Source organism: Sinocyclocheilus anshuiensis, unplaced genomic scaffold (assembly GCF_001515605.1).
Source record: "Sinocyclocheilus anshuiensis isolate Anshui unplaced genomic scaffold, SAMN03320099.WGS_v1.1 scaffold1709, whole genome shotgun sequence".
Lineage (NCBI taxonomy): Eukaryota > Metazoa > Chordata > Actinopteri > Cypriniformes > Cyprinidae > Sinocyclocheilus > Sinocyclocheilus anshuiensis.
Genome location: NW_015541051.1, coordinates 244,747 through 261,650, shown reverse-complemented (window position 1 = coordinate 261,650; position 16,904 = coordinate 244,747). Strand labels below are relative to the sequence as shown.

Below are 16,904 nucleotides of genomic sequence, written 5' to 3'. Positions count from 1 at the left end.
ACAGCGTACTTCCGGAAAGAAATGGCATCTTTGGACAGGGTGAAAGTGTTGGTTTTGGGAGATTCTGGTAATAAATATTACCTAAATAATCTGTCGACCTTGTTTTTTTCTGTAACCTCCTCAAAGATATTGTGAATGTACATTTAAAATATAAGAGTGTTGTCTAATATTCGACTCAAGCTAGAAGTATTAGCCTGACACATTTGCTTGGATTTCTACAATATTACTATTATGTTCGTTATTATTTGAGAATATCTATCATGAGGAACCACACTTTCGATGTTGTACTTTTTCTTTTAAAAATAAATACTTTGTGAGCCTCAGTATTGCTGTTCTAATCAGTGTTATTTTGTGTCTGTTTACAGGAGTGGGGAAGTCCTCTCTTGTACATTTACTTTGCCAGAATCAAGTTTTGGGGAATCCGTCATGGACTGTGGGCTGTTCAGTGGACGTCAGGGTACAGTGACAATGTGCAGTGATTATTATTAATTTACTGTGTCATTATCATATAAACCTATGAAATAAAGTAAACTCAGTCTTGATTCTTTTCACAGGTTCATGACTACAGAGAAGGCACTCCAGAAGAGAAGACATACTACATTGAACTCTGGGACGTTGGGGGATCTGTTGGCAGTGCCAGCAGTGTTAAAAGCACCAGAGCTGTGTTTTACAATTCTGTAAATGGTTAAGTATCAGACACACCATTAAAATGTGTTCTTATATGTGTACAAATAAAAAGCATGCTGGAATATTTGTAATGACTCTTCTTTAATGCTAAATCACTTTTTTCCCTTCTAGGTATTATTTTAGTTCATGATTTGACCAACAAGAAATCCTCCCTGAATCTGTACCGCTGGTCATTGGAGGCACTGAGCAAAGACTCCTCTCCAACTGGCATCATTGTGTCAAATGGGTGAGTCAAGGTTAACTTCTGGATGTATGAACGATTATATATCAGAATACAGAGAGAGAATACCATACTTTATTTTGTCTATAAATTCCCAGATATGTTAAAAAGAAATAATTGTGATGTTTTGCACTTGCAGGGATTATGACAGAGAACAGTTTGCAGAGAACTCTGTTCCTCTCCTGCTTATTGGCACCAAATTTGATCAGATCCCGGAAAACAAGAGGAATGATGTGCTGACCCGCACTGCCTTTCTATCTGAAGACTTTAATGCGGAAGAGATCAATTTGGTGTGTGCTTTTTAGTGCTGTTACAATACCCAAACTCGTATAATATTAAGCAAAAAACTCCATTTGTTGTATTAAATCTCCTTTGGGGATTTTGCACTTATGAATTCTGAGCTTTGTCCTGCTTTTCTTCTCAGGATTGTACAAATCCACGGTATCTTGCTGCTGGATCATCAAATGCTGTTAAATTGAGCCGATTCTTTGACAAGGTAGGGACTTCACTGAAACTAAAATATATGATATACCGTGTCTCTGTGCAGTGTATATGCAAGTTGTGTGTAAATTATTATTTTTTCTCTTTAGGTAATAGAGAAGAGATACTTCACAAGAGACCCTAGCCAGGTGAGAGTGTGTGCTTTCTCTGTTTGCATGTGACCACATTTTTGTACATGTTTATAATATTCTAAATCAGACTGTATATGTAATTCATTTATAATTCTAATGTAGAGTAATGCATTATTGTTTTGTTATTTAATAATCTATTATGTTTTTTTCTCCCTAGATGCAGAATTTCACCGACAGGAGGCGCTTTAATTTCAAGAGTTTCCACAATGATGGAGTTTACACATAGACTTTGGGTTGGTGGGTTTAGTCCTGCTTGTAACCTGGACAAGCATATGAATATTCTTCTGTTGTGTTTCTCTGCAAAGTTCAATCAGTTTGAGGGTTGTTTTTTAACATTAACCTCCAGCCTACCTTGACAGAACTATTGTGAATTGATCATCGCCTGTATTCTGAGATATTTGTATTTTCATATGTAAAGGTAGAAAAATTGGACTCAAGGAAATGCCCCTTTCTCATGTATACTGCTTATACTAATGAGGTTTTTTTTTTTGGTAAAAGGTAACGTAAACAGTTTCCCTGTTTATAGCATCATTTCAGGACATATGACGTTTTTTTTTGTTTTTTTTTACCCTGAACCATTTCTGCTTAATCTTTAGGATTTGCTACCAGTCATCTGAAGGACGAAATTAATATTATCATAGATTTACCTTTTTGTTGATCTTTGTAAGTTAAAATTGATTCACAATTCTTTGCTATATTAGCAAGTTCTTAATTTTGTGCATGTACAGAGCTATTTACTTGAGACATCAACAATAAATAAAGATCAATTTGAATAAACTGTTTGGCTCTTCTTTTTCCACTTCTTTAAATATACATATATTCATATAAATCAAACTCCACAATTGTATGGCCCTTGGTGCACGTACACAGTCACATTAGTTAATTAAATCTAAAACATTTTTTTTTGCAAAAAGTGAAATATATAATTCTTAAATTATCAACCTCAAAATGCTTTGGTATAATTCAGTTGCAGATAAGAAAACATGAGATGCATTTTACTTCATATCAGCACCAACTCTTATTATCTCTGATATTCATCTGCCAGACAAAGAGCCCGGTCATTGCCCAAACAGGATCTGAACTTGGAATATTTCAAAATACTGAAAAGCTTTATATTAAGTATTTACAACTCTAGATGGTTGTCAACGAAAAGATCTACTTTTGATAAGACAGACAGTAGACATATTGACACTTTAATAATATTCTCAACTTTGGCTCAAATACACCTCTAGTTTTCATACCTCTCACCACATGCTTGCATATAAACGGGGTATTTCAGAGGGGGACTTTTCACAGCATCACTCAAGAGGTTTTGGCAGGAACAGACTAAGATAAGTATCAAACAATCACACACCAACCCCTGCACAGTTAAAGTAACTGCTATTTGAAACAAAATCAAATATATATATATATATATATATACAGTGGGTACGGAAAGATCATTTTATATAATTATTGCATATCATTTTATCAGTGTTAGTGAAAAATTGAAGGGGGTCTGAATACTTTCCGTACCCACTGTATATATATTAAGATTGACCAGATTGGCCCTTACAGCTATTATGGCACTTATATGGAACCTACATATATAAAATATATTATATTCTAAGCAATTATTATTAATAAATCTTCTAATGGTTTAATGAATATTGCTGTGAATTTTATTTCTAGAAGTTTCACGGTCAATCAATTAATACAGAAATCAAGTCTTATCACTTGTTTATTAGTAATCTATAAACAGGATAAAAACAAATGCACTGAGATTTTGACAGTTGCAGCGGGAAAAAAATCCTTTTTTTTGTCTAAAAGAGAAAAACATTTAATGTAAAATCCAATTTACATTCATTCAATCATTCATTTTAATTTTCTTTTTAGTCCAGGGGAGGAAGTAGGAGATTTTAACATAAACTTGTGGATATGTGGTATTTGTACAGTTATTTTTAATGGTATATGAAGCAATTCCTTGTGGTTTAGTATAGCAGATAAGATGACTTCCTGAATCCACCTAGTGAATAAGATGGATAGAGAAATACATTAATAATATAATATAATATAATATAATATAATATAATTAAATATTTTAAACATTTGTAAAAAAAAAAAAAAAAAAAGATAAGAAAGATCCATGATTTTGGTATGGGGTAAGCTTGTATATTAATAATATAATATAATATAATATAATATAATATAATATAATATAATATAATATAATATAATATAGAGTACCAAACAAAAAGCATGTTTCCCATCTGAAACACTACAGATCATTCTCTCAGTGTTGAAGTACTGCTTCCACCATATTTTACATTTTGAGTTCTCCTGCAGTTTGAGACTATCCTCCTGCATCACATCTGATGCCTGTTGTCCTTTTGGTGTTTTCAACCCCCAACCAGCAATGTAGCATTTAACATTAGCTGGTGTTTTCCCATTTTTCTTAGGAAGACACATAACTTTCACAAACTTATTCAGCTTGGCTTTGTTCTTCAGCTGCAAATAGCAAAATAATTTAAAGAGAGTAAACAAAGAGCATAATATAGAGTGACAGTAGGTGAAGGTGAAAATACCTTTATTAACAGTTTATCATAGCTGCAGTCCTCTTTCTTGTTCCGTTCAAACATAGGATGTTGGATGTATTTAATCACTGGAATTCTCTGCTGGGTCTTCTCCTTCCTGTTGATGTTGTGAGCTCCCAGAACAACCTCAAAGTGGTCTCGACTAGAGAAGTCACTGCGACTGTGGAAAAAATTTAAAACTGTTTAAAGAAGGTATTTTGGTCTAAATGTATTTGAATAACTAAACATAGATTTACACATAAAATAGTCTCGAAAAAGACTCAAAAAGTCTCAAGGCTACAACAGGGCTTTTTGAAAAGCATCATAAATAATGCAGCCAGAGACAAACAGTGGGCCGCTGTCAGTACATAATCCTGTCTGATCAGCATCCCTCCACATGTGTGATGATTTTTGCACTGAATAGACACCATGTAAGGCCTGGAATGATGTTTAGCCTCTTTTCCTCCAAAAATACTACTCTCCATGCCACCTGTGACAAAAACCAAACTTACACCATTATCAGATTAAGGAGAAATTGGGATTTTAGGGGTGCAAGCACCAAAGGTGCTGGAATCTGTGTTTGTATAGATTTTCTCATTCTTTTTCCTTATTGTTCTGCCTTGAAAGTATGTGGGCGCACACACACATACACACACACACACACACACACATATATATATATATATGTGTGTGTGTGTGTGTGTGTGTGTGTGTATATGTATATACTGTACATTTACATTTAGACATTTAGCAGACGCTTTAATCCAAAGCGATTTACAAATGAGGACAATGGAAGCAATCAAAATCAACAAAAGGGCAATGATATGCAAGTGCTATAACAAGTCTCAGTTAGCTTAATGCCGTACACATTTTCAAAGACTTCCTAGGTCGCTGGTTTGATCTTCACCAAAATAGGCACAGCAACTAGGGACAGTGTTGGCAAAAAGGGATCAAAAGTATTTTGATTTGTCGAAGCACTGCGAAGATACAAGTTAATTAATTGGTCAGGCAATGCCCATTTTTACAAGCTGATCTGCCAAACTCTGTTACACCAAATACACAAAATAATGATCTTTAAAAAAGCATCATATGACCCCTTTAAAGCTTAACAAACCTCGACACAATAGGACATTCTGAGACACGTTTTGTAAAATTCTGCACCAGCTCAGAAGCACCAGATTTTGATTCAGTTTATTTACTTTGTCTAACACATTGTGTTTATGAAAATTTGTTCTGTGTAGTATTTTTTCACCACATGTATTGCTATATTATAAATGTATGAATTAATAATTTTTGCTGGCCAAAATGGCATGCAAGCACCAATCAATATATGCTTGTTTATGTACTGTACAACTGAAGCAGTTTCATATATTATCAATGTACAAAAACACAAACGTTGTATATCCTTTTGAGCTGAAAATGTATTTATTGGGGTGTTCACTTATTAGTTACAGTTCTACAAAACATTGTACATTAGAGTTTAAACATAAATACACCATTTGAAAGGTTGGAAGACTACACATACTAAAGAAATACAGTATATATAAAATAAAAAGGACCTAATTTTTTCATTTCTTTATTTTGATCTGCAAAATGATCTGTGACATGCAATTCTTCTAAATGTAAATGTTACACAGTCCATGTACACCACATATCTTCTGATCACAATATCTTATGATAGTAAAAATATTTACAGTGGTTCTTCTCGTTCTCACTTTCATTCTGACTGTTAGAGGGGGTGATTTCTTTTGAAAGTCAGCTGTCCCTTTTGACACCAGCGTGTTGCTGTAACCCGTTTCATCAAACCCAAACTATCGGTGAAAATTCAAAATGGGATTTTCTGTAAAAACCACATTATATTTGAAAAGAAACATTTCAATTGCAACAACTAATCATCCGCATGAGCCGTTGGTACTTGGACCCTGATGATTTCTACAAATTTTTATTTAAATCATATTCTAGCTTTCAAATAATTTTTGCTCTTAAAAAACAATGCACAATGCAAATTCAGAAAGACTAAAATTAATAACATCTTACCAGCCAAAGGAAGACCAGTGAGGAGAAGAAAAATGTAAGGAAACGGTGCAATTGTTGACTGAGAAGTACAGTCTAAGTTTAAGCATTAAAGTACACATGAAATCAAAATCGACTGTATTTATTTTGTTAGCGCACATTGCTATTTTTGTGCTTCTGCACATTTGTCCATAACCTATAAAAGAAAAATGTACTAATTAATTTAATTTACTAATTAATTTAATTAAGTAAACTAATTTACTCTGTAATGCAAATATTATGTAAAGTAGTAACACAGACTGTGTATTTCAAATGTTAAATTTTTTTAACTATGGTTTTGCAGTCATACAGTTTTAACTGTCCTACTCTGCTGCTGCGTCATTATAGCCTGGCAGGGGTGGACAGTAACGGAGTAGTTTTACTTCGTTACTGTACTTAAGTACATTTTTCAAGTATCTGTACTTTACTGGAGTAGTTTTATTTTGAGTAACTTTTACTTTTACTTCACTACATTCCAAAGCATAAGATCGTACTTTTTACTTCATTACATTTCATAAAACATATCGTTACTCCTTATAATATATCACGTGCTCTGACACGCAGAAGCGGTGTTCAAGAACGAACTGTGTTGTTACTCGAACTGTGTAATACCAGTACTCTGTTCTCCCGTTTGGGCTGGCTTTGGCCCCGTGCACTTTCTCGAAGTGCATGGACGCAGCTCTCGCCCCCCTCAGAGCAAGCGGAATGCGTGTTCTCAATTATTTGGATGACTGGCTGATCTTAGCTCAGTCACGGGACACACTATAGCCAGCCATACAGACAAACTGTTTCGTCACTTGGAGTTCTTGGGGCTATGTGTGAATGTGCGTAAGACCATTCTCACCCCGAGTCAGTCAATAACGTATCTGAGAGTGTGCTTTGACTCAGTGGAGATGCGCACTCACCTCTATCGGGAGCGCTCGGCGGCCATTTTGTCTTCCCTGCACCATTTTAGACTGGGCAGCTCTGTTCACTTGATTGGAATGTGTCATCTCATCAGAGGCTGCTGGGACTCATGGCAGCGGCATCAGTATGTCATCTGGGTTTACTACACATGCGCCCGCTGCAGTTATGGCTGAAATCTCGAGTCCCTTGGACGGCGTGGACTTCGGACCGTTTGCACATCGCGGTCTCCCGCGGCTGCATCGAAGCCCTAAGGCCGTGGCGAAAATAACTCTTCAGCAGGGGGGTTTCCCTGGGCTTGATTACGTCACGTGTCGTGGACGGACGCGTCGACTCGCGGATGGGGAGCAGTGTGCGAGGGCATGCCGGCTTCAGGGCTGTGATCAGAACCTCAGAGCCGGTGGCACATAAACCGCTTAGAGCTGGAAGCAGTGTTCTTAGCTCTAAAGGATTTTCGGCCGCAGCTGGAACAGCGACAGGTACTGATTCGCACCGACAACATGTCCGTGGTCTCGTACATAAATCACCAAGGAGGCGTACGTTCCAGGGCTTTGTACAAGCAAGCAGCGAATCTCCTGCTATGGGCGGACCGTCACTTTCTCTCCATCAGAGCAGCGCACATCCCCGGTCTCCTGACTCTGACATCGCACTGGCCAGCAGCCAGGCTGTATGCGTTCCTCCGATCAAGATAATGCAGCTGGTGATATGCAAGATCAGGGAGGAGGAAGCTTCGGTGACACTCGTCGCCCCGAACTGGCCAAACCAGCCTTGGTTCCCAGACCTGACAAAGCTGCTGGTGGCGCCGCCCTGGCCAATCCCCATCAGGAAGGATCTGCTGTCTCAAACAAGCGACTCGGTGTGGCACCCCAACCCAGAGTTTTTGAGCCATCATGTGTGGCTGCTTCGGGGATATCAGAGGAGCTGACCGCCCTGCATTCTCGTGTGCTTGATACGCTCTCGGAGGTGCTGGCGCCCTCCACGAGACGTTTTTTTATGCTCTAAAATGGGGAGTGTTTGTGGTGCCGTGCCATGATGTTCATATCGACCCGGCTGCTTGCTCCGTGTCGGATGTGCTGCGTTTTCTACAGTACAGACTGGATAGTGGATCTCTGCCATCAACACTGAAAGTCTACGTGGCCGCTATTGCCTCATTTCGTTCCCCGCTGGGCGGGCAATCGATCGGTAGGCACGCGCTGGTGGTGAGATTTCTTAAGGGGGCGAGGAGGTTGCATTCCCCGCGTCCGCCTTCAGTTCTGCCCTGGGACCTAGAGGTGGTGTTAAGAGCTCTTTCACAACCACCATTCGAGCCTTTAGCATCCATTGCTATGAAGGAGCCATCTCTCAAACGGCACTTCTTCTTGCCCTCGCTTTGGCTAAGCGCATAGGGGATTTACATGCGTTTTCTGTGGACAGCGATTGTATTTGCTTCGGACCCGGTGACTGGAGCGTCACTCTCCGGCCGAGATCGAGCTACGTGCCTAAATCACTATCTGTTTCACTGTCTGCCCTGTCTTCTGAGTCACGTGATGCGGACGCTCAGATTTCGGTGTGCCCTGTCAGGGCTTTGAGGATTTTCATTGACCGTTCGGCCAGCTTTCGGCAATCTGACCAGCTTTTCGTGTGCTACGGTGGTTGTGCGAAGGGCCGGGCTGTGTCAAAAAGGAGACTTTCCCGCTAGATTGTGGATGCTAACACGGCTGTTATACGAGCCAAGGCTTGGAATGTCCTTTGCACATTAGGGCCCACTCAAGAAGAGCTATCGCCTCCTGGTCGTGGTCGAGAGGTATGTCTATTCAGGATATATGCTTTGCAGCCGGCTGGTCTTCTCAGAATACCTTCGCCAGGTTTTACAAGCTGAACGCTCAGTCCTTAGCCTCCCAAGTGCTGTCGGTGGATGACTGATTCACGTTTATGCTACCTCTCTATTCATGTGTGTTTGCTGCCTAGCACAGTAATTACTCTGCGCAGCCCTATATGCTATTGTTTCTGTTGTCTGCCCTGTACTCAGTGCAGCTCCTGCTATTCAATGTCTAATTCGATTGGTGTACCATCATCATGTTATGTGTTATACTGCTGCTTAAAGGGGTCATATGATGTTGCTAAAAAGAACATTATTTGGTGTATTTGGTGTAATGAAATATGTTTATGCGGTTTAAAGTAAAAAAAAACATTATTTTCCACATACTGTACATTATTGTGATATCAGCTTTGGTTGCCATGGAACCAGAGGCCTGTTATGCTTTCCTGGGGTGTTACGCATTTCGGGGGAAGGGTCCATAGGTCCTCATATGGCTTGTTAACTGAGGGGTGTTACAGAGTATTTGTTAAATATAGCTAACAAAATATATATTGTGTGTTTGATTGGTCCAGACGCTACATGTTTTACCTGGGGATCAAATACTTATTTCACTCTCTGAAATGCAAATCAATTTCTAACCTTTATATAATGTGTTTTCTGGATTTTTTGGTTGGTATTCTGTCTCTATACGTTAAAATAAACCTACCATAAAAATTACAGACCCTTCATTTCTTTGTAAGTGGGCAAACTTGCAAAATCAGCAGGGGATCAAATTTTCCCCACTGTAAAATCAACTGCTCAAAACATAAAGTGTCTCTACACACCTTTTGTGGACCAAGTCCAGGACACAAAACTAGTTCATCCATATGCCTTAATGATGCCCTCCAAAGACTGAAGAGATAAATGGCATCAACATAAAAGAACATACAAGTTTTTCAAGTTTATTGGCAATGGGCTTTTTTTATGAAATTTTAAAAGTTTAAGGTTGGTAATATTGATTGATTGATTGATTGATTGATTGACTGACTGGAAAGAAGCCTTTTAAGCTCACCAAGACTACATAATTATTTGATCAAAAATGTGAGTTTAAAATAACCATTTTCTATTTTAATATATTTTAAAATGTAATTTATTCCTGTGATTGCAAAGCCGAATTTTCAGCAGCCATTACTTCAGTGGCACATGACAGAAATCAATCATTTTGTCCCAAGTAACAATTCTTATTATCAATGTTGAAAACAGTTGTGGTACTTAATATCTTTGTGGAAACTCTGGAAAATGTCATTTTTTCAAGATTTGATGAATACATAGTTTAAAACACAGCAATTATTTGAACAAAGAGATTTTATGTAACAATGTCAAAGTCATTACTGTCACTTCTGATTAATTAAATGTGCCCTTGCTGAATAAAAAATAATTTATTTCAAAAAATCTTACTGACCTCAAACATTTGAACAGTAGTGTAAGTAAAACACTAAATGTGCAACATATAAAGGAAAAGCATTCCTTACAGAAAACGTAGACAGGAGAGTCATGGCATCTGTCTTATTGACAGACTTTACTGTGGTTAAACAATCTGTAACCTGTCAAACAAAAAGGAAGTATTAAAAATGACAATAAATTATCAGGAATGTTTTATAAGAATAATGACATCAGTGCAATGAAATGAACCAAACATAATTATTTATTAATTTATATTTTATATTTATAAAAAAACGATTTATTAATAGGTTTTTGTGCTCTAACCTGGGACCGGTAATTTTTCTCCACTTGTTCTTTCAGAACATCTGCAGGTTTCTTCTCGTAGGATTTATATGTCTCAAGGTAATGGCCTGCTTCTTCAGGACACACAAACTGATATGTTTAGTTAAAGAAACTAAAATTGAAGCACTAAAAACTAACAGCGTTGTAACTTTAAAGGGGTCCTATTATGCTTTTTCACTTTTTTCCTGGGGAGAAAGGTATTTTAATCATGTAAATTATGTGAAAAATAATGTTTTTCGAACCACCAAGCATGAGGGCATGTTCTAGTACACCCCCAAAACAAAATCAAGACTTTGTAAAAGAGCATAATAGGACCCCTTTAACACCTTATATTTCCACAAGCCACTAAGGGAATTCCCCTTCCGCTTGATTATTTTGAACCATCCCCTTACCTCCAGGCCAAAATGAGGGTAGTCAGCCATGATGCATATTCGAGCAAGCTCTTTCAGTGCATGATGAGTGTCTTTCTGAAAAATGGGGTAGAGAGAAATGGGACATGAACATCAACAGTCTCTAACTGAATTAGAGCTGCTTAAAATGTCAAAATCTGGCACTAAGGCTATTTTTTACTGACCATCAAGATTTAATTAGCATTTAATTCAAAAAAAGATTTAAATAACCCTACACATTAGAGAAAGGGTGAAGAATGGGAAAGACAAAGAAAAGTGAGTTAATTAGTGATTTAGACAAACAGACAGACTCACCACATCGACCTGGACGAGCAACACTCTCAGGGTGAAACTCTGACCCAACTGTTTTAGACGCTCATGGATGTAGCTAGGGTTCAAATTGTGGTAACGCACACTGTGGTCATTGAGAAAAAGAGAAACTAAAGCATCACACACTGTACTGATATATGGTTGGTGAATTAAAGACCTATAGAAACAGTGAATTTCCATTTTCCATTTGCAATTTAGTAAAATTAAACCATTGGTTAAGGGACTAAAAACCTTTGCAATGATTCATATTCACATGATTTACTCACCCACAAGTTGTTCCAAACCTGTGTGAATGTTGGTAACCAAACAGTTGATGGTAGCCATTGACTTCCATAGTACGGAAAAAATACTATGGAAGTCAATACTGTTAACTGTTCAGTTACCAGCATTCTTCAAAATACCTTCTTTTGTGCTCAACAGAAGAAAGAAACTTATACAGGTTTGGAACAAGTGGAGGGTGAGGGTGAGTGAATATACATTAAATTACATTATTATACACAGAAACAAGCCACAAGCAAAATGCTTGTTAATTTACATTTCTCAATTGATTCTACATTATCTACGATGTATTGTTTTCATACCAATCATGATTGTCAGCAACAACATGTCTGCTACCTTCTCACTCATTTTCTTTGCAAAGACAGGATGATGTGGTTTCATACCTGACTAAGCAACACTCTCAGGGTGAAACTCTGACCCAACTGTTTTAGACGCTCATGGATGTAGCTAGGGTTCAAATTGTGGTAACGCACACTGTGGTCATTGAGAAAAAGAGAAACTAAAGCATCACACACTGTACTGATATATGGTTGGTGAATTAAAGACCTATAGAAACAGTGAATTTCCATTTTCCATTTGCAATTTAGTAAAATTAAACCATTGGTTAAGGGACTAAAAACCTTTGCAATGATTCATATTCACATGATTTACTCACCCACAAGTTGTTCCAAACCTGTGTGAATGTTGGTAACCAAACAGTTGATGGTAGCCATTGACTTCCATAGTACGGAAAAAATACTATGGAAGTCAATACTGTTAACTGTTCAGTTACCAGCATTCTTCAAAATACCTTCTTTTGTGCTCAACAGAAGAAAGAAACTTATACAGGTTTGGAACAAGTGGAGGGTGAGGGTGAGTGAATATACATTAAATTACATTATTATACACAGAAACAAGCCACAAGCAAAATGCTTGTTAATTTACATTTCTCAATTGATTCTACATTATCTACGATGTATTGTTTTCATACCAATCATGATTGTCAGCAACAACATGTCTGCTACCTTCTCACTCATTTTCTTTGCAAAGACAGGATGATGTGGTTTCATACCTGACTAACTGAGAGGATTCCATTCTCACATAACACTTACAAAATGAGTTTTAAGTGCACATACACATGCTTGCACCCAGGTTTCTATATTTTAACACTCAACATTTCACTGCATTAAATATTAATAAAGTATTATTTACGGTTTCTTAGCATTTAAAATATCTGCATAGACATTCAGTAACTAATTTAATAACAAACACCGATTTAAAATACACATTCAAGTGGTAAGCAGATAAAGGTTACAGTAGGGTTTGCTATACTTCATAACTTTTAATATACAAATCTGGGGCAGGTTTTGACATCATACAAATATCAGCTTATTACTTTCTTTCCTCCATGATTCACTGCGTTAAAAGCCAACAATAAGTTGATTTGGAATTGGCCTCAAATGTGCAAAACAGCACTGGTTCCATATTTATGTACATGATTGGTGAAGCTTCTAGGTTTCCTTTGTATATATTTGGATTCCTATTTTGAATAGGTATTTTGATTTGAATTTATTTTTTAAGAGAGGCATACAGCACAAAACACTGACAACTGTAGTATTACAAATCATTTAATTTTCTAACCAGTGTAATATATCTTCTCTGTACTATACCAAATCAAAAACCACCTGAGAAAAAGAGCACAGGTTGTCCGCCCCAAAACATAGTCTGGCACAACTTCTCCAAACTCCCAAGGAACATTTCTCACAAACTTTAGGATGGGGTTGCCTCTCTATAGACAGAAGAATACATAATATTATATAATCATGTTCTACATTTGCATGTTATATTGTGCAAATCAACTAACAGTTACAGTCAGTTTATTTTGAATTATGTTTGGATGTTTATACTGACACGTATTTGCATGGATGCATGAAATCCATTTAATATATTCTGCTACTTCACACCAGAGAATTTCTCAGAAGTACAGTTTATTTCTTTCTATAAATGGATAAGTAAAATTACTGAGCATTGCCTTATTGAACATACATTATACAGACCTGTCGAGGACTGACAATAATACTGTTTCCAGATCCAAAGAGATGAGGAGGAATGATACAACTCTCCGAACTCTGACTTCCCTCTTTCGTTTGATCTTCTGTTGGTACTTTTTCTGGTCCCTGCTGCTCAGTCTCAGGTATTCCAGAGTCTGTGGAGGACGTACTAACTGATCCACTACCAGCTGTGTATACACTGCTTTGCCCTGCAGCATCGCTCCTACTTTGTTTCTCTGGTCCATGGGCTGCTCCCTGAAGAGCCCTGTTTTTGCTCTGAACAACAAACTCTGCATAGGACAGTGATTGGCCAGAAGCTGGAGGAGCACTCTGAGCAGACGAGGTCTCTACTTGACCATCTTTGGCCTTAAATAAAGATGCCACCTGTGTGAACAAAAGGAACTGGGTTACTCGAGTCATTTAAGAAACACTGCCACTTGAGTGCTTTAATGGAATCTAAGCGGCCATATGCACTTTTGTACCATTCTTTTTTTTAAATCCACTTATGATGTTATGTTAGTCAAGGTTTCTTACAACTTACTTACAACTTTTTTGTTATATGAAGGTCACATTAAAACAGTCTCGGACACTTTTTACCATGTCTTTACTGAACACCAGATTTTTATTGTTTTAGCCTTGTCCATGACTCACTTTCAAATATGCAACAAGAAAATCCATTAGAAAATATCATGTTTAAAAAAGAAGTGTAGAACTATGATGACACAAACAATTAAGAAAATAAGTTAAATATTTATTTTGTGAAGAAAAAAAAAAAAAAGAAAATATTTCAGTTTTTCTTTTTTAATAAATCTGCAAAAATGTCAACGATTCTGTGTTTTTCTGTCAATATGGGGTGCTGTGTGTACATTAATGAGGAAAAAAAATTTACTTAAATGATTTTAGCAAATGGCTGCAATATAACAAAGAGTGAAAAATTTAAGGGGGTCTGAATACTTTCCGTACCCACTGTATGCCGATAATGATTTATGCCAATTAACTGATTTGCAGATGAGAAAACATAAAAGAAGAAAAAAAAAACTTGGCCTAGTAGGGCTTCAAGAGTAGCGAATATATTCTTCCACCGTTTATGACCCACAGAGAAAAGGGATTATCGAGTAATGGGTTTGGATTAAGGGTGAGTAAACGACATAAATGTCATTTTTGGATGAACTAAACATTTGTTTTTTTAATTTAGCAAATTTTGCACGTGTAGGCCGAGAGTAGTTCATGTGCTGGGCTGTTCCTGTTGTGGTGGGCAATGTGATGCTTCAAGTATGTTTTGAGTCATCAACACCTTGTTACGGGTACACTTGCAAAGTGTGTGAAAGTTGCACATGAAGTTGGCAGATCGCCCTTGTGATTTTATTGGTTTAACGTAGTCTGTAAGGGTGACAGACCTCACTTTACATAATAGTCTCTATTAACTTTTTTTAGTAGAGCTGTTTAACGCAGTTTGGATACTTAAAGTACGTGCATTACAGGTTCAATCCCACTGATTAGTTTGATAGGTGATAGTTTATGTATGAAGCTTTGTGGGGTTCGAAACCTCCATTCTCACAGTTAGCAGTCACTACAACACACTATAGCAACATAATCATAATTAGGGGGGAAAAACCCACCGGACTTCTTTCTTTTGTGAACGCGGTGTCGTCCAAATTTATATTGAATCTCTTTTTTCCCGTTTATTAATTAATCAGCAAATGCACAAACCAGTGAAACTAAAAACACACGAGTCCATCTAACGCAGGGGTGCCCAAACTCGGTCCTGGAGGGCCGGTGTCCTGCAGAGTTTAGCTCCAACCCTAATCAAACACACCTGAAGCAGCTAATCAAGCTCTTATAGGCATACTAGAAACTTACCAGCAGGTGTGTTGAGGCAAGTTGGAGCTAAACTCTGCAGGACAACGGCCCTCCAGGACCGAGTTTGGGCACCCCTGATCTAACGTTACCGCCATCGCAGCTGAACAAACTGTCAGACAAAAGTGTCAAACACAGAAACATCGATAGACACTGCAACGCCTGCTCATACTAATCGACAGATGGCGACATTGCATCAGATTTTTATAGTTTCCACAAATGGGGTATTTTTTCAAATATCGTGAAAATGTAGCCTATCGATTTTTTGTTAAACATGTTTAACAAGCATATTGTTAAACATATTTTTTTGTTATTAACGTAGGTTTTCAATATAATAATATGGTAATTTACAGTTCAGACTTAAGGAGCACACCATTATTTCTCAGGAAAAGAAATAACAGTTTATTAAAAAAATAATAGTAATAATAATAATGTGGGGAAAACACTGCTAGAAACAACTATTTGTATAACTGGACATCTGATTCACAACCTTTTCTGAAATATAGTAATTGTGACAACTTTTCCATGTGACAACAATCCCCAAAGTACCATGATCTGTTTAAGTGTAAAACCTCTCATTATAATTCTTGACTATTTAAATAGCTTTTTTTATTTTTATTTTTGTATCTATTTCTTTTTAATAATATAAACAATCGTTCATTAATGGACATTAACTGAATTCTCATTCATGGCTTCATCTTCTCCTCTCGGCCCTCAGAACATCATGTTCAGTGTTTTTGATAAATTAGAGGTTATCCAATTAAGAAACCCAAAGTCTGACAGACATCTGTGTATTGCCCATTTAACCCTGTTTGTCTGTGTATGTGGATGGCGTTTCGGGGCGTCCTGCCACTGTGCCATAGCATCGTGGGTCCCACAGACAGATGGTGCCAGCTTCATTCTGAGACAATGTTCATGCCCTCCAAGAGATGCTATGCATTTAAACAACACACACAAATCTTTGGCATCATACCAATGTATGTCAGTCACTGTTCAGGTCAAAACAGACAATATTATAAGCTGAAAGAGAGTACGGACACACACACACACACACACACACACACATACACACACACACACACACACACACACACACACACACACACACACACGTGTGAGCTTACCATGAAAGATTTGTCTGGTTAACCATAGTATGACAAGGACACAGTTAGAGTTTTAAGGTGAGTGGGGCTGTATATGTAGCCTGTGGAGCAAAAGACTCTGGGTAAAGGTGATAAGCCAATTTGCTACTCTTGGGTAGGCTATAACCTTAATGTGTGAAATTATAATTATTAGAATATTCTTCTTCTTCACTCATTTACCACAAAATAAATTCTTAATCAGAACAATTACAATTTTGATGTATGTATTGGGGTTGTGTGTGTGTGTGTGTTCATGTCCATTGTTTAAA

The 16,904-nt window shown here is 37.3% G+C and overlaps 2 protein-coding genes and 1 pseudogene across 2 annotated transcripts; 1 reads left to right on the top strand and 2 right to left on the bottom strand.

Moving 5' to 3' along the window:
• LOC107690631 (rab-like protein 3) lies at positions 1-2,259 on the top strand. The gene is made up of 8 exons (XM_016489011.1): positions 1-67; positions 366-457; positions 555-684; positions 799-913; positions 1,047-1,197; positions 1,332-1,403; positions 1,498-1,536; positions 1,697-2,259. Exons 1-8 carry the CDS (start codon positions 22-24, stop codon positions 1,763-1,765), a joined length of 714 nt encoding a protein of 237 aa, XP_016344497.1. The 5' UTR covers positions 1-21; the 3' UTR covers positions 1,766-2,259.
• A 1,147-nt stretch (positions 2,260-3,406) lies between these two features.
• LOC107690624 (granzyme B-like) lies at positions 3,407-4,961 on the bottom strand (the record flags this gene model as incomplete). The annotated part of the gene is made up of 5 exons (XM_016489004.1): positions 4,958-4,961; positions 4,437-4,581; positions 4,104-4,272; positions 3,766-4,026; positions 3,407-3,544 (listed from the first exon to the last, which is right to left on the bottom strand). Coding segments are annotated over exons 1-5 (717 nt in total), but the record flags the coding sequence as incomplete, so codon positions are not given.
• Positions 4,962-5,095: 134 nt separating this feature from the next.
• LOC107690623 (DNA excision repair protein ERCC-1-like) lies at positions 5,096-15,591 on the bottom strand (annotated as a pseudogene).
• Between the last annotated feature and the right edge of the window lie 1,313 nt (positions 15,592-16,904).